Here is a 23,288-nt window from a genome sequence, read left to right as displayed (position 1 = left end):
TAAAAACGCATATTTCCTAAAGATTTAGCTCCTAATAAAATCCAGAATAAGTCTGTCTAGATCAGGGCTATCCACACCTGATCCTTCAAGACCTGTGTCTTTGCAGGATTTCTGGAGGATAAGATGAATTTTTCAGTTGTCTTTGGACCCAAACAATGTCCATGAGGCACATTTCTAGGTTTTTCTTTCATGTTCTTCTAAGTTTCCCTTCACATGAAGATATGGTCTGGGAGTGCTGTTGAGTCAGTGTCAACTCATGGCAACCCTATGGATGGCTTCCCCGTCACTATCCATAGAGTTTTCATGGCAAGATGCGGAAGTAGATTGCCAGGCCTTTCCTCCGCACAGATAGTGCTAGTGTTGTTGACCCTCCGCCGCCAACACCACCCCCCCATACTGCTGCTGCCCAGTATGGGTTATTAGAGAACCTTGCGCCCAACGTGGGACACGAGCCCACTACCCTGAGATTATGAGTCTCATGCTCTACCCGCAGAGCTAGTCGGGGCCTTTGAAGAGATGGTTGAAGTTGTTAAATTGGTAAAGTTAAACCAGTAATTAGTTGGTTAAGCTCATTATGAGCTGAAATGAAATAAAATCTTGCAGACACATCAGTCCTCCGTGACCTGGATTGGACAACCTTGATTAAGATGATCACAGCTATTGGAGACCCTAAAGCCTCACCTGCAGTAGGGTTCTCTTTGTTCCTTTTTGTCTTGTAAAATTAATAGCGACATGAGTGTTCACGATTGCTCCTAGTTTCAGAGATAGTGATTTTTCAATAGTCTTTGCGGCCAAACAATGTGCATGAGGAGCTTAGAACAGATTAAGAAATGAATTAAGTGTATCCCAAGTTTTACTGTATTACCTGGTGAACAAGCACACAGTGGCCTTTAAAAGTGTTTGAACTGTATAATTTCCCTGTCAGTTTTATTAAAGGGCACATTAATTAAGGTGGCCTGTTTTTTTCTGTTTTTTGCATGCATTCAGCCAGCCCGATTTGCTCCAGTGAATATTGGTTATTTCATAAGCTGTTTAATGTGAAACTCGTTCAGATCAATTTCACTCAGCTAATGAAAGCAGTTTCATATATTCCCAGCACTGCATTGACTGAGAGGTGAATGTTTGAAGTTCATGTCAAAGATTGTTTTTATTTCATAAATCATGTTCTAATTGTACAGTATTTCTGTTCAACAGAACCATATGATGTTGGAGAGATTTATTATAGTAAAACTATTAGAGTTTTAATTTAGCTTCAGGAAGCTATTCACCCCATCTTACAGCCAGGCTATTTTTTTACTGTTTGGGCCTCTACAAGATGAAGTATTTTTCTGCTGGTGAGAAATATAAAGTGCTTGTGGTGTCATTGTATGTAGATAACTCCAGATTGTTTGGAAGAGTTTTGGGACCAAAAGAGCTGTGAAAAGTCCTATTAGGGCAAGTCCTGAACTCAAAGAGCACCTGATAATGTATTGAGTTGGACTGTTTGTCAGAACACCATTAGCAAATATCTGTGTACTTACAGTTCAAAAGGAAGTTGTCTACACTATCAACTGCAGTCTCAAAGTGCTTTATCTAGGCCATGTTTCTATCTCAAACCTTGAATCTTACAGTCTTATTGAATACTTTAACAAGACAACAAAACAAATTTGCAAGAGCTTGAAGACAATGATACAACTCACCATTTCCATCTAGACTCTGAAGCAGGCTAGTTAATCAAATCCTCCTGTGCACACGTTTTGCAGGATTCCAACTGGTTTCCTGCCCTCTCTCTTCTGTACCGTACATTGAGTTTTACAATGGTGTTGGACCTTGGCTGCCTGAAACAGTCCATTTGGCCCTGATGCAGGACCACAGAACTGGTTAAACAGCTGCTGACATCCCCTGAACCTAAAGGAAGCCTAGGCTGCACAGGGGAATGTCATTATAATTTCTGTGAGTCATCTCCTGAACAAGAGCAAACATTTTTAAAAAAGGAATATAATTGGTGTCTGCAAGAGAGAGACTTCATGATCGTTTTGATTTCTGCTGGGTATAATTAAGGCTAAAGTGAACAATAATTAGCACTATTATTCTGTGCTTCTCTCACGGTGCACCGACATGACTCATCCCCACCCCATCACAGAAAGCCTATGTGTTGGCTAGCATCAGGAGGAGCATTTCTGCTGTATGATGTGTATTACAATAACAACACAATTTTATTTATGAGCACACATTAAGAAGCTCAAATGGCTGTACTGTAGCACACGTGTAATAGACACAGGAAGAAGCACAAGGAGAAAAGAAAACCATAGAAAATTGACCCAGCAAAACAATGTTGTATTGGTAGTTGGGAATGAGCATAATCTCCATTTCAATAGTTTACTGTAGTTGTTTTGAACCTGATAAAACATCTGAAACCATGCTGGACTTGAAAACGTTGTGATTTTTTTTGTTTTAAAGAAGCGTGTTCAGGCACAGCGGTTGAAACTCTTCCCCTCTCTCTCTCATTCCCCGCCTCTGTCAACACCTCCGCGCAGTCGGGAGAGCGACGCAGCCTGCAGAGTCGCGATGGCAGATGGCCGGCAGCCTGAGGACAGCGCCCCCCAGTGGGCACCCCCGGGGCCTCGCACCGATGCTGCCGCTCACTCCCACGGCCCACCCCCTGACTACAAGGACTCGGCGCCCCCTGTTGCCCGCAGTGAGAATGGGTACTCCTCCTACCGGGGCTGTCAGCCTGGGGAATCCCACGCAGCCCCTTACTCTGCTGCCCGGGAAAATGGCTTCAATGGAGACCTGGCGTCTGGAGATGTAGTCACGGCAGGTAAGGACACAAGACCAAGCAGGAATGACTGCTCAGCATTGCTTGGTTCATGAGTGATCCTGGAGTGACGAATTCCAGACAGTAACTTAACTCAATAACTTATCCTTAGGCACCACATTGTCTTGTAATCTTCATTCTCATGGAGCTTTTGTTTAACTATGTGAAATCTTTGACAATTAACTTGAACAGTTGGATATGTATCGTGCGATACTTGTAATGTGTTTACCTTAACAAGTTAAGTTGCAGTAAGAGGGGAACAGCAATGCTGTTTGTGTATTCTGGGGTTAGAAAAGATTGACATTTGATAAGGGCTTTTCAAACAACACTGAAAGTAAAATGTACACAGTAACATATACTGTAAAACCTCCAATTTACATCACAAAATAGACCACATTTCCAGATATAGACAGCGCCATATTGCTGCCATTGTCTGTGATTCAGAACTAGGCAACACAGCTTCTAGTGACATGAACTGGCCCTATTACATTTTAAACAAGAAGGGTTGTGAATACATCTCTTTTAATCCAGTAGAAATATTGCTCTCTACTTCAAGACAGAATGTTGCCAACAAATACTACTTGTTAACTCTGCATACAGATAACGTAAGAACATTTCTGCAGTGAAATGTCTGCTGCACAACCTGTACTTATTCGTTCGTACATCACATTACATTATTCATTACAGTGACTAGTGATCAGGAAGGGCTGGTTTAAGTCACAATTCTTGCGAGTTCTTGTTCTTGCCTGTGGGGAAACCAGGGTTTGCGACAACATGTCGACCATACAGTACATTCACAAAGTTCACAATTTTGTGCTTAATTCAGAATTTGTAAAATTTTGCAATACTGTCAATTAATGTAACTCATTACCATGATTTAATAACTATTCTGAGAAACTGGGACTGCAGTTCCCCTTTAACTTCTCAGTCTGTATCTTCTGCTAACTGCTCCACTCAGAAGAAAGGAGACTGCTGAGTTCAGAAGTACATAAATATGTTTAGTTTTTCCACGTTGCTCCTTATTTTTATTTGTCTTGACATAACTTTATATTCTGAGTAGGATTTCTGTTTTTTAGTGTATATTTTTAGAAGCTCTGTTTATTATTATGCTTTTTCATTGTTTTTGCAGTACACTCGATCATTGATTGTTTGGCAACTGTTAATCCAACTTCCAACATTTTCCAATACAGTCAGAGATAATTCAAAGAGACTAGAGTGTATTTGAGCTTTTGTGGCAAAAGCAGTGTATGAATCCTGACGATACGGTGAATATATATTTATTTTTGCTGTGATTTTATCTTTTTGTGCTATAAGATCAGTATTTATTATATGTCTAGACTTGTACACAATATATAAAGGCATTTCATTTTAATTGCCATATGCCATACAGAATTTACAAGCAACATTTTCTTTCTCATTGAATATGTACAGTACTGTACTAAAATGTACTTTGCATTGAATAACCTGAAGTAATGTATACTATACAATACTGTGATTTTGCAATACTGTGCTGTAACATGCAGTATGTGCAGTATGTTGTCTATGTGTGTGTTTTGAAGCACTCTGTGTTGTATTTGTAAAGTAATACTGTATTTTTATACTGTAAACAAAGTCGATACATTAAAAGCATGTACACAAGAATGTGCAAAAATAAGCTACTATAAAACCTTAGATGTGATTTTTCTGGTGTTTCTGAAAATCCTGCAGTCACTTTCCCCTTAGGCACTGGATAATGGATGATCTGCTGCACCTTCAGTTCAGTGTTTTTTAGCATTTGTTTTTAATATGTACTTGCAACTTGGCTGCTCTTGAAATGGCATTTAGACTTTTTTAGATGTCCTTTTGTTGAGTTGGTTGGAAACATTTTATGGTAGCTGACAACAACTTTATTGTTCTTGTGATTGTGTGCAAACACTAACAGCAGATAAAGTGTTTTTATTAAGTGGCAACAGGACTCACAGCCTCATAAATCCTGCAGCTGGCCATTAGACAGTGATCTCATAATGTGCAGAAAATCTCATCATACCCTTCCAGAGGCATAGAAAACCTGTTTTTTTTTGTCTGCATGCTTTCACATCAAATTATTTTTTGTTTCGTGAAAGCACATAACCGCTGTCCATTTAGATAAGCTGTCTTGAGGTCTTTTGAATGAAGAGTGGCGTGTGGATAGAACAAGGAGCTGAACTGGATGAGAGGGAGTTGTGGGTGGGAGAAACGAGAAGGGCCCTGGTGATGGCATGCTCTCGGATTGTTTCATGTCTTCTGTTTTCTCCCAGGAAACTACAAAGGAAATGCTTCTTTTTCTTCCTCCTATCGCTTGCGCCGTTAAAGAGCGATCTCCCAACCTGCTCCAGTAACATCTGTTTTAAGGTTGCTCTTCCTCCCCATTCAGTTTTCTTCTTACTCGACTACATCAGCTTTATCCACTGTGGGGAGGATAACAAACACACTGCAGTTCGCTCCACACTGAATCATTTTTCTCTGTCGGATTAGTTTTTAGGTGCTGAATCCTTCTCGGTGGGGGTCGTTTTATATTGTTTAAATGAACAGAAAAGGGGTGGCACAGTGGCGCAGTGGCTAGCATGGCTGCCTTGCAGCACTAGGGCCCCGGGTTCAGTTCGGGACCTGGGGTGCTGTCTACATGGACTTTTTACGTTCTCCCAGTGTTCGTGGGGGTTTTTGCAGATTCCTCCCACAGTCCGAAAACATACTTGCAGGTTAATTGGCTTCTGGGAAAACTGGCCCTAGGGTGTGACCGGATCGCAGTGTGGCCCTCCGATCGACTGGCATCCCATCCAGGATGTACCCTGCCTTGCGCCCATTGCTTGACGGGATGGGCTCCAGCTCCCCCATCATCCTGAATTGGAAGAAGCAGTTAGAAAATGGATGGATGGACAGAAGAATCAGGAAAGCAGAGCCTTGGTTGCTGGTTATTCCTTTATTCACATCAGGAGAGTAAAAGGCTATCAGATGAAGCTAATCTTATCGAGCATCTGAAAAGATGTGCTATGTGAGAAGCCCTGCCTCACATTGTGTAGGAGATTGGGTTTTTTTTAAGCCTAAGGATTTGAGCTGTGTGTTATTTTTGCAGCAGTAATTAACAGTAAAAATCTCCATCTCCCTAGAAAATGAAGGAGTAGGCGTGTTTGGTTTTCTCCATTTAGTTGCTATGGCAGCAGGTATAGTTGAATATTCTGAGATTTTTTTTTCCAGCCTCGTGTCATGCTTTTCTGTTGATATTTTTTTCTAAGCAATTTTTGTGCGAATGCAGTGAATGTCATCTACCAGGCTAGGAATGAGTCTGAAACTCAATTTTTGTTTTATTTACAGTATCCCAACAAACACTTCTCTATGCTGAAAAATACTCTTGGTAACAACAGTGGCAGGACATTTTTTGACTCTAAAAATGTCTGCAACCATTAAATCTTGTTGTTTGCCTCTAACCACTGGTAAAAAATCTATATCAGTGGTAAAAGCAAGACTCTTTTGACTTCTGGAGATATTTGCTTTGCCACATTAGAGTTTGATAGACTTGTATATTTACCGAGATATCAGAATGAGTACGTAAACCACATTTCTGCTGTCAAATGTGAAATGATATTTTCACAAATGTCATTTGTCTGTGGTTTTGGTCCATTCTGTACAGTTGATTGGATTAAACATAGAATGTCTACATTGATCATGCCTTTTTTGTAATGTACAGATACTTGACAGATAATCTGTTATTCCATAATACTGTTCTGTTTTTTAGATGTAATTAATCTAAATTACCTAGCCTGGTGGAGGAGTTTAATTAATTAATTGTTCCTTCCTGAACAAAAGCCCCATGAGCAGGAAAATCAATGTACCACGCCTACAGTTCATACAGGCTGCTTTTCAATTGAGAACTCCATCTAATATGGAGGAGGAGACAGATTTGACACGTTTTTTTTTTGCTGGACTCAGGGGTCTCTTTAAAAGGTTTTTTTGTTAAGGTCCCTTAAGATCCTTGTTGTATTGTAATGTAACATGTTTTAGCCTTGAACTGGTATGACTACAGTAAGCTTCTTCATGTGACAGTTCACATCTAGGCTTTGCGATTTTACTTATTGTAGGATGCCGTTTTGCCGGTTCTGTTTTTCCAGATAATAGATTTTAGGCACACAGGGCCATCAGCATATGGTCCTTGAGTACAAAACAAAATTGACTATTTAGCAATAAACTGGGCCAATTCCAATATGTACTGTTATTGTTTCAAGCCAACATGACACTGCAGTCACTCAATCTGTCAAGGAATTCTGGAAGGGAAAGGCTCATCAATAGACTGATGAAAATAATAATGCAGTCATTGTACTCAGTGCTGCTGTAATATGTGTCCAGAATAATGTCCAAAACTCCTTACACTATAATTTTTATTTTTTACTGTTCTTTTTTATTCTGTTTTATATATGTTAAGAGGCTTGACCTACACTACTGTAGGTCATTTGCCTAGTCTTCACTTGAAAGTACTGTACTTTTATTTGAGGTCACATTGATTCCTTAAAACCTAGATGAATAGCTTAAATTGTCAGTTTCAACCTCAAAATGCACTTCAGCATTTAAAAGCCCACCTGACAACATTTTGCCATTGAAGCATTATACTGGCTGCTTAACTTTTTCTTTGTGAGAAAGAGCAAAAAGAAACAAACAAATGAAGGTACCGCTGTTAAGCTTGTGCTGGATTTTGGCTTACAGTCAATTGAGTTTGTTAGCACTCATAGATATTTAGAAATAGTGTGTGAGGTGGTCTTCTGAACCAAGACGCGTCTTGATAAAGTAACTAACACTGGCAAACTGCTTGGCCTTAAATATTTGATGCCTGTGATTTATAACAGAGTGACGCCCTTTTTTGTCTTTTGATATAAATGGTTCATAATGGTTGAATGGTTGTTCTCAAAGGTGCTGTCTCGTAGTGTCATTTGCAAAAGACATTGGTCTGATGAGGTGGTCGAGCCATTCAAAGTGCTTTCAAGCTATGGAGTCTTATAGACTTTCAGGTGTTGAGGACAGAAAAGAGATTTCTACGCTCCTTCTGCAACAGTGCTGGCCAGGGCAGTGTCCATCACTTTCTCTGTCCTCTCCACACCATCCATGCTGCCAGCTCCCATTCCAGCTCTTTCTAACACTGGACAATCGCTGCAGAACTGCTGATCCCCCGAGAACACCTCCTCAGAAATCAAGGCCGGCTGCAGTCGCCAATGTGACTTTAACTGAAAGACGAGATAGGAAAAACAGAATTAGTTCAACATGTTATTTGTGGAGATAGCAGTCCTTGGCTCCTTGTACTCACAAGTCACCTTCAGGAGGCTGATTCTCATTGGCTCCCAAGTTATCCTATTGTCCCCAAGGCCTGGCTGCTGACCTGTGATAGCACAGCATTGTTTTATAATATTATTATACCCTACAGTCTCTGCATGAAGTGAAATTACATTTGTTGTTATGAATATGTCTAAAATGGAAGAGATGTTAGTGGGGCCAGCAGGGAGAGCTCACCCTGCAGTCTGTTGGGGTCCTTATGCCCCAGTATACTGACCGTCCTTCGGATGAGACGTAAAACCAAGGTTCTGACTCTCTGTGGTCATTAAAAATCCCAGGGTGTTTCTCGAAAAGAGTAGGGGTGTAACCCCGGCATCCTGGCCAAATTTCCCATTGGCCCTTGCCAATCATGGCCTCCTGATAATCCCCATCTATGAATTGGCTTCATCACTCTGTTCTCCTCCCCACCGATAGCTGATGGTCAGTAAGCATACTGGTGCACTATGGCTGCTGTCGCATCATCCAGGTGGGGCTACACATTAGTGGTGGTGGAGGGGAGTCCCTATTACCTGTAAAGAACTTCGAGTGGAGTGTCCAGAAAAGCGCTAAATAAATGTAAGGAATTATTATTATTATTCCCTGCTTTAATAAGTGATAGTAAGAACTTAGTGAACATAAAAATCATCACTAGGCCCGGACACCTGGACTATGACTAAGGACATCTGTCCATCTGCCTTTTTGTTATTCCCTTGGGAAAAGTAATACATTTAATAAGTGAAAACTATAAGGAAGTGATTATAAAACTAAGAACAGGAGGAACATCTTGGCTTAAAGGGTTCTGGGAGTATGAAACAAGCTCCACAATCATATTGTTGAAGCAAATATCCTGACTTGTGTCAGAAAACTGCTGCATGAGGTTCTTGCATCAATTAGCTCCCAACTACCAAATGGGCTTAATGGGTTGAATAGCCTTCTCCTATGTGTAGACTTTCCTATGTTCTTCAAAAAACATGATAGTTTTAGGAAGCTCACAAAATATGTCAAATTATTCACGCAGGATAAACCATGTTTACATCTCTGAAGTTATTCTAAGATACTCAATTAGTGTTTTTTGCATAAGTACAGTAGGCCTATAGTTTGTAGCAAAGACCTACATGTGTTTAGATTTTGCAACAATGCAACAAAATAAGTTTAAGGACTAAGTTGTTAAGGTTACTGTTTTTTTCTTTTTTGTTTCATTGGCTATGCATAATTTATTTAGTGATATATTATTGTGATAAAGGTTATTTTTTGGCATTAGTGCAGTTTCTGAAAATATATTTCCTTTACAGTAATGGTATAATATATGATGCAGTACAGTATTGACAAAGGTTAAACTTCTGAATGAAAAACAAACTGCCATATAAGTATAATTTCAGGAGTGATATGTTCTGCCTTACCCTATTGGCCACATAAAATAATTAAAACGTTTACTGCATTTGAACAACGAGTCACCCATCCCATTAAAGCTCACAGACATCAGGTAAAATGCAGTAACCCCTGCAGGGACGCTGCACGACTGTACCGGAGGATGTGGACTGGCCTTCTGTCAGAAACTGCAGCAGCCCTTCAAAAATAGCCAGCAGCCATATCACCCTGCAACTCACAGCTGGCAGCCCACTGAAGCTCAGCAGGTGTGAGCCTGGTCAGTACCTGGATGGGAGACCTCCTGGGAAAAACTAAGGTTGCTGCTGGAAGAGCTGTTAGTGGGGCCAGCAGGGGGTGCTCACCCTGCGGTCCATGCGGGTCCTAATGCCCCAGTATAGTGACGGGGACACTATACTGTAAACAGGCGCCGTCCTTCAGATGAGATGTAAAACCGAGGTCCTGACTCTCTGTGGTCATTAAAAATCCCAGGGTGTTTCTCGAAAAGAGTAGGGGTGTAACCTTGGTGTCCTGGCCAAATTTCCCATTGGCCCTTACCAATCATGGTCTCCTAATAATCCCTGTCTATGAATTGGCTTCATTACTCTGCTCTCCTCCCCACTGATAGCTGTGGTGGTGGTGAGTGTTCTGGTGCACATCATCCAGGTGGGGCTGCACACTGGTGGTGGTGGAGGGGAGTCCCCATTACCTGTAAAGCGCTTTGAGTGGAGTGTCCAGAAAAGCGCTATATAAGTGTTTTAATTATATATGAATTATAATTAAAAAGAGCAGCCTCAGTGCTCGCTAGTGTCTTGTGAGGAGTGGATAAGAAAACAACAGTGACTTTAGGTTCTGGTAGGAGGCTGAGCTTAGTGTTGCCAGGGCAACCGTTCACTTCATGCACCAAGGATTCTTGGCACAGGCCTGCAATCAGCCGTCAGAAGCCCAGTGTTTGTGCATGTGTGACAGTGGGTTATTGGTATTCCATATTGTCTGTACAGGCAGATCAGGCATTCAGACGAGCTGTGCTGTGTAAAAGTCCTTCAGGAATCTGCTGTTTTCTAAGTGAGTCAATCATTAACATTCTCTTTTATTATTTTTTCAAAAGCCAAAGCCTGTTCTATTTCTGAAAGGGTTGCTATTAGGCGCTGGGTGAGTTATTTTGATTTAATGTTAACTGCCGCTTTATAAAAACAGGAAATTCAATAGAGGGGGTACTGGGGGTACAGTGTGTTTGATTTTTTTTCACTACATATCCTCCACCTTCTCACAGAGAGGCTTTGTTCCTGTTTTGTTTTGTCATGGAAGATCCACAGTGAGTCTCATTTGAAGTCTAGCAATGTGTTGTTACTGTATGTGGGTTAATATTTGAACAGGCTCTTTTGCTCCTCAAGAGAGTATATTGTACAGTATGTGTGTGTGGGTGGTTGTGGCTAACTTTTGAAGCACATACTGTATCTGTAGCTGATAAAGATCTTACAACATAATGTATTAGAAATATGTTCTGCCCTGTCTATTTTTCTGGTTTGTTTTGTGCCTTTGTATATGTTGCTGGGAATCAGGAATCCTGCCTAATTGCACACAAACTGTCATTTTCCTTTCCTTGTCTTTGCACAGACAATCCAGTATGATGATATGGTACTGTAGGGTTTGCATATTTATGAGCAAGCTATGGATGTACTGTGTGTGATGAATTAAAAAGAGTTGTAATTGAACTACATCTCCTGGTTCTTGAATAGATTAACTCTTTTCTCTAGCCAGTACATTTTAAGTTTGCATCACTTTCTAAGGGGATACTGTTTGAAATGTTAAGATATGAGTCTCAGAATATTTTGTCCAAAGAAGAAAGTAATCTCTTGAGATGTGTATTATTGATCACATATTTACTACATGTGTGGCAAAAATATATATAATCTGGTTCTGAATTTAGCATCCTTTCATTGTAATTAAATTTTAAATAGATGAAGAAAAAACTATAGTTCAATTTTGTACTGATAGATATAAAATGTTTTATTATCAATTTAATTTTTAATGGATTCATACTGTTACCTTTGAAATAGATTTAAAAAACATTATAGTTCAGATTTTTATTGATAGGCTTAAAATATTTGATCAATTTGAGATTCATGTCATTGTGCTTTAGGAAGCCTTTTTAAAATGATGCACGTTCAGTAAATCTGCATGACCAAACTCTTAAACGTTTATGTGGGTATTTCGTCTAATGCGCAAAGAGTAAGTATTGATCTCCTGCTTTGGCGCTTGTGAATAAAGGGAGCGAGCGTTTCCGATGAGTAAGTGTGTCTGTGGGGGTGTGAGAGTGGGAGGCCAGATCTGTGGGTGTACTTGTTTGGGAGCCCTTGTGTAGTGGGTATACAGTACGCAGTAGGAGGTAATTGGATCCACCAATGTGGTAACAGGAAGGTCTTGCTGGAGGAAAAATAATCAATGCACATTTTACCCATCCCATTAATGTTTTGCAGTTTCTTTCTGCATAACAGCAAGAATTTGTTTGTTTTTTTTCAATGAACAACCATCTTTGTTATTTTGCATTGACAAAAGACCTACACTTCTGATGAATGAACATCTCTTTCTGCTTGTCAGTGAATAACATAATATTGTATTAATCACCAACACAAAAAAAAGGTTTTTGCAGACAACAGTCCATAACCTTCTGCGATTTTCCCTTTTGCAATGATTACATTGGATACATAGAATAGCGTGAAAACAGCATAAGAATAGGATGTGCCCACATATATTTTCTAAATTAGTTTTTAGGTGGTCATAAGATTATAAGGGTATGAAAAACAGATTGGAGTAGGTGAGACATATTTCAGTGGTTCACTTATCCTGTGTGTTTCAGGTGGTGCTATATAGACCAACCTGACATTTCTTGTTAACAGAGCTGGTGTATGAAGGGACTGCCGTCTATAATTGGTTGGTCTTTGAACTTTTCATTGCTGAGTTATTGTTGTCATGGTGATAGCTTTGGATGTGAAGTTGCAAATGTTCCTTGAAACAACTTAGGTTTTGGATTTTTATCATTTTTGATAGTTTTGTATTATGAGTCAGAGGAATAGATCAAGTCAAGGTATATGGCCGTCATGATAGGTTGGTTAACAGAGGAGGTTTAATTGGAAAAACATTGCTTTTTGCTTGTTCTTTTTTCACAATTATACTGTATATGTACAGTTTGTATGATGTTGAGAATAATGCCTTTGAGTTGAGTTTCACCATTTTTCTCACCTTGACAGTGAGTTTCAGTAGCTACGGTGTCTTGATAACACACAATTTCTATGTAAGACTTTCTTGCTTCTGTGTTTTCATTTCTTTGTAGTTTCCCAGTGACATATGGCCAGTGAAATTAGGTCCCAGTTCAGACCTAATGTAGGAGGAAGATGTTAGGTGACTTTTGAACAGTTTGGTAAAAATGTGTTGTTTGAGCTGGTTTGTATACCTGCACGGTTGATGCATTGTGAAAAACAATTCAAGACTTAGTCATCAATGCTGAGTAAATTGCTTTAATTTCAAGTCCATTATAAAACCCACCATCCTACTCTGCCCACTCCTGCTCCATACAAAAACAAATTGCAGTGGGTAGTTAAAGAAAGTGTAAACCCCTGGAAGCTTCAGTCCTGTGCGCTAAGGCCAGTGTGGGCTGACTTAATTGCAACACAAGGTTCACCAGGGGCCATTCACAGAGCACACATCCCAAGACACACTGTGCAGTCTTAGTCAGTGAAACATATTCAGATCAACTGAATTTATTCCTATGTCTACTTGTACCATGCCATTATTAAATTTCTGACTTAGTTCTAATGCAAATCGTGTGATCGTGCATTATAAAGTTAAAAGTAAAAGTTACAGAAAGGATCCAGATGTGTCTAGCAGTCTCTAGAGCTTATACCATTCTGCATCAGGACTTACAGTACAGCTTCTGGCTTCATTACAGGGGTCCTTCTATGAGTTACACATGGGAAATTGAGGCAAAAGCCTTAATCTAGTCGTTGAAAATATCTTTTTGTAATCTTTGAGTGCAGGGCTGCTGTTTCCAAAGCTGATTTGGCCAGGCATAAGAACATAAGCAAAATTACAAATGAGAGGACCATGTTGTTCGTTTCATTTCTATTACCATAGATAATGGAGTTAATCTTTTGAGCATGAACCCTTTCCTTTCAGTAGATATTTTCCAGGAGGTTAGATTGTTTAAACTCTGTTTTATTGAAAGGTCCCTAATAAGTTATGAATAGCAGATTTACCTTTGAAAGGACAGTGATTTTTTTTCTTTATTCCTTTATGGTATTCCTTAGAAATGCTGCTAAAGTGCCAAATGTCTGTCAAGGTTTAGCTCAGGTGAATGAAAATGAAAAATGTGTCTTCTATGTACCTAAATTACCTAAATATAAACCTATAAACCTAAATCTTTCTGTTAATATTAATTCTCTTAAATGAGGACTGTTCACCCAAGCCATTCACTCAAGATACTAGCAGTTTAAAATACAGAACCAGCCCAGCCTGAGCCTAATTCCTATAAGACATTACTGAGTAAGAATGACATATATCAAAGGCACTTATTCCTTTATACTTTCTATTCTGGGACAGCAGTAAAAGCTTCCACTCCCCAGCTGATTGCCAAAGCCAGTATTAATCATGATGAAGTGGGCTGACACTGTCAAATGTCACTGACAATGTTCTTCAAGGTGGAAGAGGGAAATGTCAGCTCTGTATGTGCCAGACAGCATCGGTCTCTCCACTGTCTGGTGTTCTCCGGGCTCAACCTTAACAGCCAACCTTTCTTGGGTGAAACTACACAAATAAAAGTTTTAGAATGGAACTGAAAGAGCTGAAATTCAAAGGGGAGTCTTGATGTAAATTATACAGGCTGTTTTTCTGGGGTGGTAATACTCAATCAGCCTGAACGTGTATTCTTCTATTATTCTATTTGAAAATATATACAAATATCCTTCTATTTTTGTACGTCATTCTGATTTAACCAGCTCTCTGCCCCCTTACTGTTGTGCAGTACAAGGGGAGTTCACCCTTAAAATCATCGTGCTGTCTCTGAGTTTTGGATAGGCAGAAAACCTGTTGTTTTGTTTCAGCTCTTTTAATTAGCATGTAAACAAACATCTTAACGGAACAAGGAAACAGACCCAATTTTCAGCAATGCAAATTAAGGTAGGTGTAATGCTAGCTTAAACTGGAAGTTTTTTACCTGTCTGCCACAAGGTAATGAAGAGGAGTGCCGAAGCTCTCCATCTGTGGTAGGTTGTGATTTTGTTACACATTAGGTGTCATGGAGCAGTGTGGATTCACAAACATCACACCCCCACACAAACAATGTTTGTCTCTGTGATAGTCATACACTGGGTGATCATGTGGTTTGTGTCGCCCAGAACAAGTGTCGGCTCGGATCGTGCAGGAGGTGACAGCGGAGGCTGTAGCGGTGCTGAAGGGGGAGCAGGATCCCCACAAGGAAACGGCCAAGAGGCTGCCCTCAGGTAGGACCCAGGGGCCAGGGGAGGGGGTGGAGGGGGAGGAGCTTGGGGTTGCCAAGGGTTGCCTAGGAACGCAGTCCCAGTCAAACAGGCCACAAGCACAGGGAACAGGCCTCTTGTTTTCTTTTGCTTTCTTGGACGGGGCGCAATTTAAATTCATTAATGGGGTTCATCCCTGTAACAGGACCTGTGCAGGTAAGGCATACTGTTCTGTGAATAGACTTTTGTGTGTGTGTGTGTGTGTGTGTGTGTGTGTGTGTTTGTGCGGCAGCATAAATCCCCAGATCTTATAACAGCTGATGAAATTTCACAATGTTTTAACAAAACAATTCTATGGAATGTGCCAAAGTAATATATAAGGAATATACCAGAATTGCAGATGTCTCGCTAAACAAGTCAGAGATTTGGCCTTTTTTATTGCTTCTTTATGTTTGCAGATTGCCATAAGGTGTTCTCTTCTTAAAACATTTACCACTAATGTACACCAGCAGGTGTTTTTTTTTGTTATTTTAGTTTTAGCTTTGTTACAGTGTTTGCATCATTCTGAAAAGCTTTAAATTAAGGATGGCAAGTTCCATTTATACTGAATAATTAATCCAACATTTTTATAAACTGCAATAGAGAGAATGTTAACTTAGCATTAATAATCTACTCATCACTAATTCCCAGTTAAGATTAAAGCTGTTGAATAACAAAACCCAAGATTGGTCTTATACAGTATGTGAACGATTACATGTTTATAGCTTGTTTACTATGCATTAATAAAGTGTGTTTTACAATCTCTACACTGAAGTGTAACCAGTGCATTCTAAAACACGGCCCACTGTTACCAGGGCATTTCGTACTGTAATTCAGTTTGAAGCCTTCATCAGATGTAGTGGGCTCTCTGAGTGAAGGTCACCAACCTCTCCTGGGGACTAAACCCAAAGAGAAGCATTTCTCTTTCTCTGTTATCCTATAAAAGTCAAAACCTCGCTGTGAAAGAATTTCAGGAGAAGCCATTTCCTGATCTGCCGTCGGTCCCCTCCTTCGCTCTGTGAGTGTCAGGCACAGTGGCCGCAGTGGTCAGGCAGTCCTGCACCCTGAAGGCGTGGGCTCTCACTTCACGCAAGCAGCCTTAACAAGAGCTGACGTGCACCGCAGTGGCAGCTCTCCAGACCTCTGCAGTCATTCTCAGTCTTGTGAATAGACTGAAAGTAAACGGGATAAAACAGTCCAACCTTCCTCTTAGTTTGCATTTTTGTTAAGGTTCTATCATCTATCATGTCAGTGTCCATTTTGATGTATTTAGACGTGCCTTGAGGACACTGGAAAGGCTATGAAGACTCATTTAAATGGAATTGTAACTCAGCCTTCAAAAGTCAAACAACAGTGTTTATTTAGAAGAATAAATATGGGTTAGAATTCAGGATAATAGTGGTTATTTTAATGTTGGGATAAAGGTGGTTATTTATGCTACATTTTACAGTTGTTTCTACATTTTGTATCGCTGTGCATTTTGTTTATTATCAGCAGTTTTAACAACTCTGCATTGTGCTTTCGGATTTTTTATGCTAACTGGGTACAAAGGACAGTGTCTGCCACTTGTAATGCAGGTCCAATGTGGGCTTGAGCAGGAAGCAGCAGAGAGATGCAGACTGTGGAGTGTTTGCACAGAGTGTTCTCAGAGATGCAGACGTTACCCATCTGCAGTCTTTCAGACACTGCAGGAGGAGGAAGTTCACAACGGAGGGTTACCAACACTAGCAATTGAAAGATCATGGCTTGGAAATGAAAATTTACTTTTATGTATGGTGTAGGTGTTTGAGCACATGTTTGTCGCGGTATGTGTAGGTTCACCCTTCTATACTGTGAACCAAAATACATCAATACCAAGACACTTAATAAGTCAGCTCCATCTTATCAGTGCAGATCTCGGCAAGTGTTCAACATTTCATTTTTTTATGTTGGCAAGAAAAAAGGTGTTAATCCAAGGAAATTATTTTACTAAATCAACTAAATAGGAAGGGTAATCAGTTTATATCTTGAATTTATTAAATGGGTAATGTGCTGCTGTGGGCATTACTAACAATAAGAAGGGACTAACCCTGGACCTGTACATAAATTTAAAGGACATGTTTTGTTTTCAAATTGAATAATGCTCTTCTTGACTATGAGTTATTTCCATTTGTAACTCCAATTTAATACTTTGCTGGAAGTGTTTTGCTTCAATTTATGTGCTTTTGGAACGCTGCCATATTTATTCCAAACTGATTCTTGAGAAAATAATAATGGAAATGCACATTGGGATGCATGGGCTATTAACTGCTTAGAAATTCCCTTCAGTGTTCTGGGATTTCCCACTTGCTTGCACTGAAGTCAATGGCCGATGCTCTGTTTCCATCAGTGCTCACTCTGTGAAGCATGTGGGAGACACTGGGAAGCTTGGTGTCACAAATCGCACGCCAGCACGCAGGCATCACCACATACCCATGGGCACTCCGCACAGCACATACTCGTGCACTGATTGATACCACACTCCTTCCTATTTAAACCCTCTTTGCTCAATCCGTTCTCGCTCACCATTGAGACTTTTTCTCAGCTAGAGCTATTCAACCCTTCGATCCTGATTTCTAGTTCTCTCTCTGTCACAATTGTAATCCCTCCCCCTTAAGGGTGCTCCAGCTCTTTCACATTTTAGTTGATTTTGTGCACCTGCCTCCTATCCAGCCCCTCCTTAAAAGCCAGATGCTCACTCTATTCCGGGCTCTGCACAGGAAGACTGACGCCCGGAGGCCCACCTATCACCTAGTCGCCCTACGCCCGCGGCTTGAGGGCATAGGCCTCCTTTCGATGACCTGACCCAGCTGAGTCCGGGGCTCAGAGCGCCTGGCCTCGTCATGCCTGTTTTTATTTCCTCTCCCTGCACCGGATCCTGTTCCGTTTTTTAACTTTGTCTAGTTGTCGTCTCATCTGGATTTCACGGTTTTTGGACTAAAGGATTTTGGACTGATTGCTTTGCCAGGATTAAAAATACCAAACGAGACAAGGCTGGAAGTACCCTATAATTTACAGGAATCAATTCAGCACTGTTCTTAATATGGAACAAGACGCTCTTTCGTGACAAACTGTCAGGAGCACTCAGGGGTCCCGAGCACCACTGTAATTCAGGTGTTTTTGAATTGAGAATGAAAGTGTAAAATTTCTTCAAATTCTGTAACATAGTTATGTAAATTTTAACTGCAAGCATTTTTTTTCTGCAAACAAGTTTGATAATCATTTTAAGGGACATCTCTTTCTGTTGTTCCTTGTGGTTGAGAAAAATCTCTTACTCAGATCAAGTAGGGAATTGTAGATGCGTTAGTTAATGACCGAAGACATTTATTCATAAACTGCAGACTGTGTGGCACATGTCATAACTGGTTGATAAAAGGGTTGCATCCCTCTTTCTGCAATTTTTTGCCTCTAGGGTAAGACAGTTTTTCTGTAGGATGAATCTTCTTGATGTCCATTTCACAGTTTTCAGTATTTGTTTTGAGAGTTTTCAGATTGTCCTAGGAGCATTTCCTCATGCCTTGTGAGTCCTTTCTTTGGTAGGGTTGGGAGTACAGTAGTGGTTTTATTATACATACATTATGCAGACATCCACACATAGTGCCTGTCCAATGTTGTATATATAATTTTTATCGGTGGTACTGTAGGTACTGGTGTCAGTGGGCACACTGGTATATGAAGCAATGATTGTTCCATTTTATACCGTGGGTCTTCTGGAGGTAATGCTGTTGAGTGCATTCAGTGCTTTGTGCCACCCAGGCTTCGCAGCCTGGGTTTGAGGTTTCACAGAAGTGTTGAAATAAGGAAATTTGTTTGAATCCTTATTTTATGTTTTTTTTAATTATTCAGTCTTCCAGAAGTGCGGTCATGTGCTGGATCACCTCATCTAATTTGTCCTTCCGGTGGTGGTGGCTAAGGTTTCTGAATATGGTTTATAACTAAAATCACAAGATTATACCACTCATAGCTAGGTTAATTCACCACTCCTTGCTTATTGCAAGCAACCAACTTGAATTCTGAACCCTTGGCAGAAAATTATTTGCTTTAGTTATTAGCTAGAGCTCAGTGTTGGCCTAACATGCAGTAGATGTAATTTTTTTTTAAATTCCTTCTGCCTTCTGTCTTTTTCTTCTTGCAGTTGAAGACTCTGCCAATTTGCCACCCTCCCCTCCCCCTTCTCCAGCCTCAGAGCAGATCGGACCCCTGGAGGAAGGTAGGAGCTCAGGGACTGCTGCTCACTTCATCCTTCCTGGAAAAAGCCAGAAAGAAGCAGAAAGTAAAAACAAGTGTCAAAAAGAAAGGCAGGCTGGTTATTGCTATATGGCTGCTACAAATTGGGTTAGGGTTGCTAATTTTTTGGTGGAGAGGGGGTCTGACACAAGCCTACTCTAGTGCACAGCCCAGCTAAGGGCTGCCATTGGATGGGTGTTGCCCCCACTGTCTGTTTTTCTCTCAGGTGTTGTAACCATTCTCTCATATAAGGTGATAAGGAATTCTTGAATGGAAAGGCTTGGAGATGAGCCAGGCACAGGTGGTTCCTGGGCTCCACACGTGGATGAGTGTGGAAAAGTCTAGGGGCATCAACCATAACTTAGGGCCTGGAGTTATTGAGTTTGCATAGGACGGGATACATGTTCCTTCTTCTCCTCGTCACGGGAAGGGGTCTTCCTAATAGTTAGTGAGCTAAACTGCTCTCATCTCCATCTACCTGGTAACTGGTGCCATGGTCCTCCACCTGCCCAGGGTGTCCCCCAGTTACAGCTCTCGGAATGTTGGCTGGATATGGCGTCTGCATGATGTCATGAAATGAGCCCTCACCTCACCCCTCTCCCCTGCTGCCCCTCCCCCTTAGCCTGTCAACCACTATAACCCCTGTATGTCCCTACCAAGATGTTTTTTTTATCTTGTCTTTATTTTGCATGTTTTTGTTGTTGTGGATATTGTTGTTGTTGTTGATGCTGTCCTATGCTTGTTTGTGTCCATTGTTTTTCCTCATGTTGTGTTGATTGTGTCTCTCACTGTCTGATTTTAGTGATCACATGTGCTCCAGAACAAGCCAGTGGATGGAGCCTGTCTTTAGAAAAAAAAATGTGTTTTGTTTTGACCCTTGTTTTTCATGGGGCTGGTTGGATGGGGGTGAGGGGACATCTTATGATACAATAAGGACATCTTCCACACACAAGCTAAATCAGAAGACGCTGAGCTTACAGGACAACATGCAAACTTTTTTTTGCTGCAGTACAGGATTTCCAGACCCTGAACAGCAAATTCCAAAATTATGAATAAGCGGAAAAAATGTTTTTATTTTTTCTGCCCCTTTGTTTTCACTTTGTACCTTTAGATTTTAACAGTGATTTTCTGAAAACAATTTGAAAATCTTCCTGTGAAGCAAAAAGCTTTTTAAAAACACACTCTTAACGAATTATGACAAGCCATTTCTTATTCTAGGATGATATCAGACTGTAGTGCATTCCAAGAATATTTATATGAAAGTGTCCATTGGTTTTCATTTTTCATTTGCTTGTTTTATACTGGTACTGTAAATTAAAAAAAAAGGTTACAAATGTGATATAAATAGAATATTCTCCATTTGATTTTGATATGTAAATAAAAAAATACAGTAATGCCTGTGCATATACATACAGTATGTGTATTTCACTCTCATTGTGTTCCTTTATCTTCTCACCATGTGAGGAGCTTTTCCTCATTCCTGAGCAGATGAGAGCCCTTCCCCTCTGCCCCATCAGATTGCACTGCTAGCTTTCTTCCACCACAGGCTTCAGTGTTCTGGGTCCATATGTGTGTCTGTGCCCACGTGTGAGTGTCCGTGTCTCTGTGTGTCCATGTGTCTTGCCTGTCTCTCTCTGTTCGGTTTTCCCTGCAGTTCTCTTCCTGTGTCTGTTTGTAGATGTAGGGGATGAGGAGAAGGCAGGCCCTCTCCGACGGTTCCAAAATTCTCGGGAGAGGTGCAAGTTCCTAGCCCCCTCCATCTCGGTGTCTGTGCCCGACGATGATCCCTACCACTCTGATGACGAGTACTATGAGCACCCCTTATTCAGCTCCGAGTGGACTCACTCTGGCTCTCGCCCCTCAGGGCAAGCTGCCATGTTTAGACAGATTGAAGGTGAACCGCGCATGGTTCCTCATTTTTGTTTTTTACTCCTGCTCCTCCCCCCCTCCCCAGCCCTTTCCTCTCCTGTCCTCTTCTTCCTTCTCCTCTTCTGTATCTCTGTCTGTGTCTTGCACGGTCTATCCAATAGCCCTTTCTGTGAGTTTTTTTCATATCTTGGTCAAGTCTTTGTTATACTCCAGCACTGGGATCACACTCTAATCAGAACTCAAGAACGGAATCAAATGCCTCTTATTCTCAGAAACGGAACGTTGCAGAGCTGACACGCTTGTAAATGATTGCTGTCGGCCGCTTGCACACAAGCACATCGAGTGAACTTTGTTTTCCATTCTACAATTAGATGTGTCTTGTCATGTGCCAATTGAAATACATGAGATAATTGGGTAATATTGTGTTTGGAATGGCCACTACTAGAATTCTAATATTTCTGAATATCAGAGAATATCAGAAAACTGTCAGTAGTACAATAAGCAAGCATGCCTAAAATGTAAGTGCTGTTCCTTACGTTTTCAGGTTACATTATTTTAATATGCACAATTGAAAGGTGCTTGGCCGTTGTCAAAGTGAACAAGTCTTATGTGTTGCACAAGTAATCCTTATTTGCATCGTACTCTTACACCAGACACGTTCGGATGCGCGTTCAGGCCCATAAAATACATTCACACATGCAAAAGTGTATGCTTGTAGACTTACATGCATGCATGCTGATATGTGCACACATGCATAATGCAGATTGATGCATGGGTGTCCATGCATGCTTGTGCACATCTGAACACGTATGCGTACGGGTCTAAAGCATGCGCGTGTATGGAAATGAACTAAACGAGACATACAGTATATTTCTGATGCATGTTCACAATTTTATAGCAAAATGCGTCACCAAACAAAGAGCAAATGACTTGTCACATATGGAAAAAAGAGTGCATTCCTGCCAAGATACATGCACTTTCTTTTCAGCCATTCTCTGTCAGCGCTGTCCGACTCCGTGGGATTGTCCTTTCATCACTCCTCACTGTCTGTGAGCCACCCATGTGTTAAACCTGCTGATTTACACCTGCTGTAGATCACAGGAAGGCTTTCAGCTCTTGACCATTTTTAACTGTAGCAAATACTGCAGAACAGACTCATACAGGATAGAATGTGTTTTGCTTGGTAAAAAGGAAGTGAGTTTTCTTTTTAAAATGTATAATCCTTGACCTAGCTTTGCAAAAAAGAAATCACCTTTTTTTTTTAAAAAAGGAACGTTGGATCTTTGATCTGATCATATCCCTGAAAAAGACAGCTATTCTCCAGTCAATAAAGTCCAGATATCACGTTGAGAATGTTATTTTCTGTCGCTGCATCCCACATTGGTACTCCGTCTTAAAACATTATTTTGCTTTCTATAACACCGCTTTTAGTAATATATTGACAATAACAGATGAGTAAATCCCAACGGCGCACTATAAGTCTTGCTGCAAAGTAAACTGTACTGATCTTAACCAGCCTCTGTTTAGGTTAGTACTTAAACTGAAAGATATTAAATTATAAAATTTTATTTTCTATTATAATTATGCTTTTTGATACTTTGACATGTAATGCAGCAATTCTGGTGCTTATATATTATATCTACATAAATGAACTGTCATATCATTGAAAACACTCAATTTGCTCAATTTAAAACACTGTACCCTATCTGTAATGTTATGACCTATATTATCAATACATATTTTGTGATTTCAGGTGAGGGTCGTTGCAGATGTTTGTACATCACAAACAAATGCAGACTATTCCCTTTCACATTTGATGTTACAAATTGGAAAAACAACAACATACAGTCTGGTTGTAGGATGTAGCGACATAGTATTGTTAGTGGACTTGGTGAGAATGGATTAAGGCTTAGCATTGCTCTGTGGACCTTGATTCCAGAATAGCTAGGAGAAAAACAAATTTTGATCTCCAAAATGTACCAGTACTGATTAAAGTACAGTAGATTATCTAAATATACACTGTAGATGACTAAATAAATGTAAGATAATGGAAAAAAAAATACATTATCATTAAAATTGCACATAGGTATAATGACTAAACTACAGTATAAATGGCTGCATTTTGGTAATAGGTTTACATTGGCTTTGAAATACTCTTTATCTGTCCATCCAGCCATTCATCTATA

General features: G+C 40.3%; 1 protein-coding gene across 5 annotated transcripts in view; it reads left to right on the top strand.

The window, feature by feature from the left end:
• Positions 1-23,288, top strand: part of map2 (microtubule-associated protein 2) — a 91,163-nt gene that overhangs the window by 30,748 nt on the left and 37,127 nt on the right. For 4 of the 5 annotated variants that reach the window (XM_088930741.1, XM_088930739.1, XM_088930740.1 and 1 more), the window contains exons 4-6: positions 2,517-2,800; positions 14,869-14,973; positions 19,142-19,216. In XM_088930741.1, coding sequence (XP_088786867.1) covers positions 2,548-2,800; positions 14,869-14,973; positions 19,142-19,216 — 433 coding nt within the window. In that variant the 5' untranslated portion in view covers positions 2,517-2,547. Of the gene's footprint in view, positions 1-2,516; positions 2,801-14,868; positions 14,974-19,141; positions 19,217-20,911; positions 21,128-23,288 lie in introns of all 5 variants that reach the window. The other variant, XM_088930742.1, reaches the window with a different exon arrangement.

The sequence above is a fragment of the Atractosteus spatula genome, chromosome 13 (genome assembly GCF_055471065.1).
Source record: "Atractosteus spatula isolate fAtrSpa1 chromosome 13, fAtrSpa1.hap1, whole genome shotgun sequence".
Taxonomy (NCBI): Eukaryota; Metazoa; Chordata; class Actinopteri; order Semionotiformes; family Lepisosteidae; genus Atractosteus; species Atractosteus spatula.
Note: the sequence above shows the minus strand (reverse complement) of the source record. Positions and strands in the feature narration are given on the sequence as shown.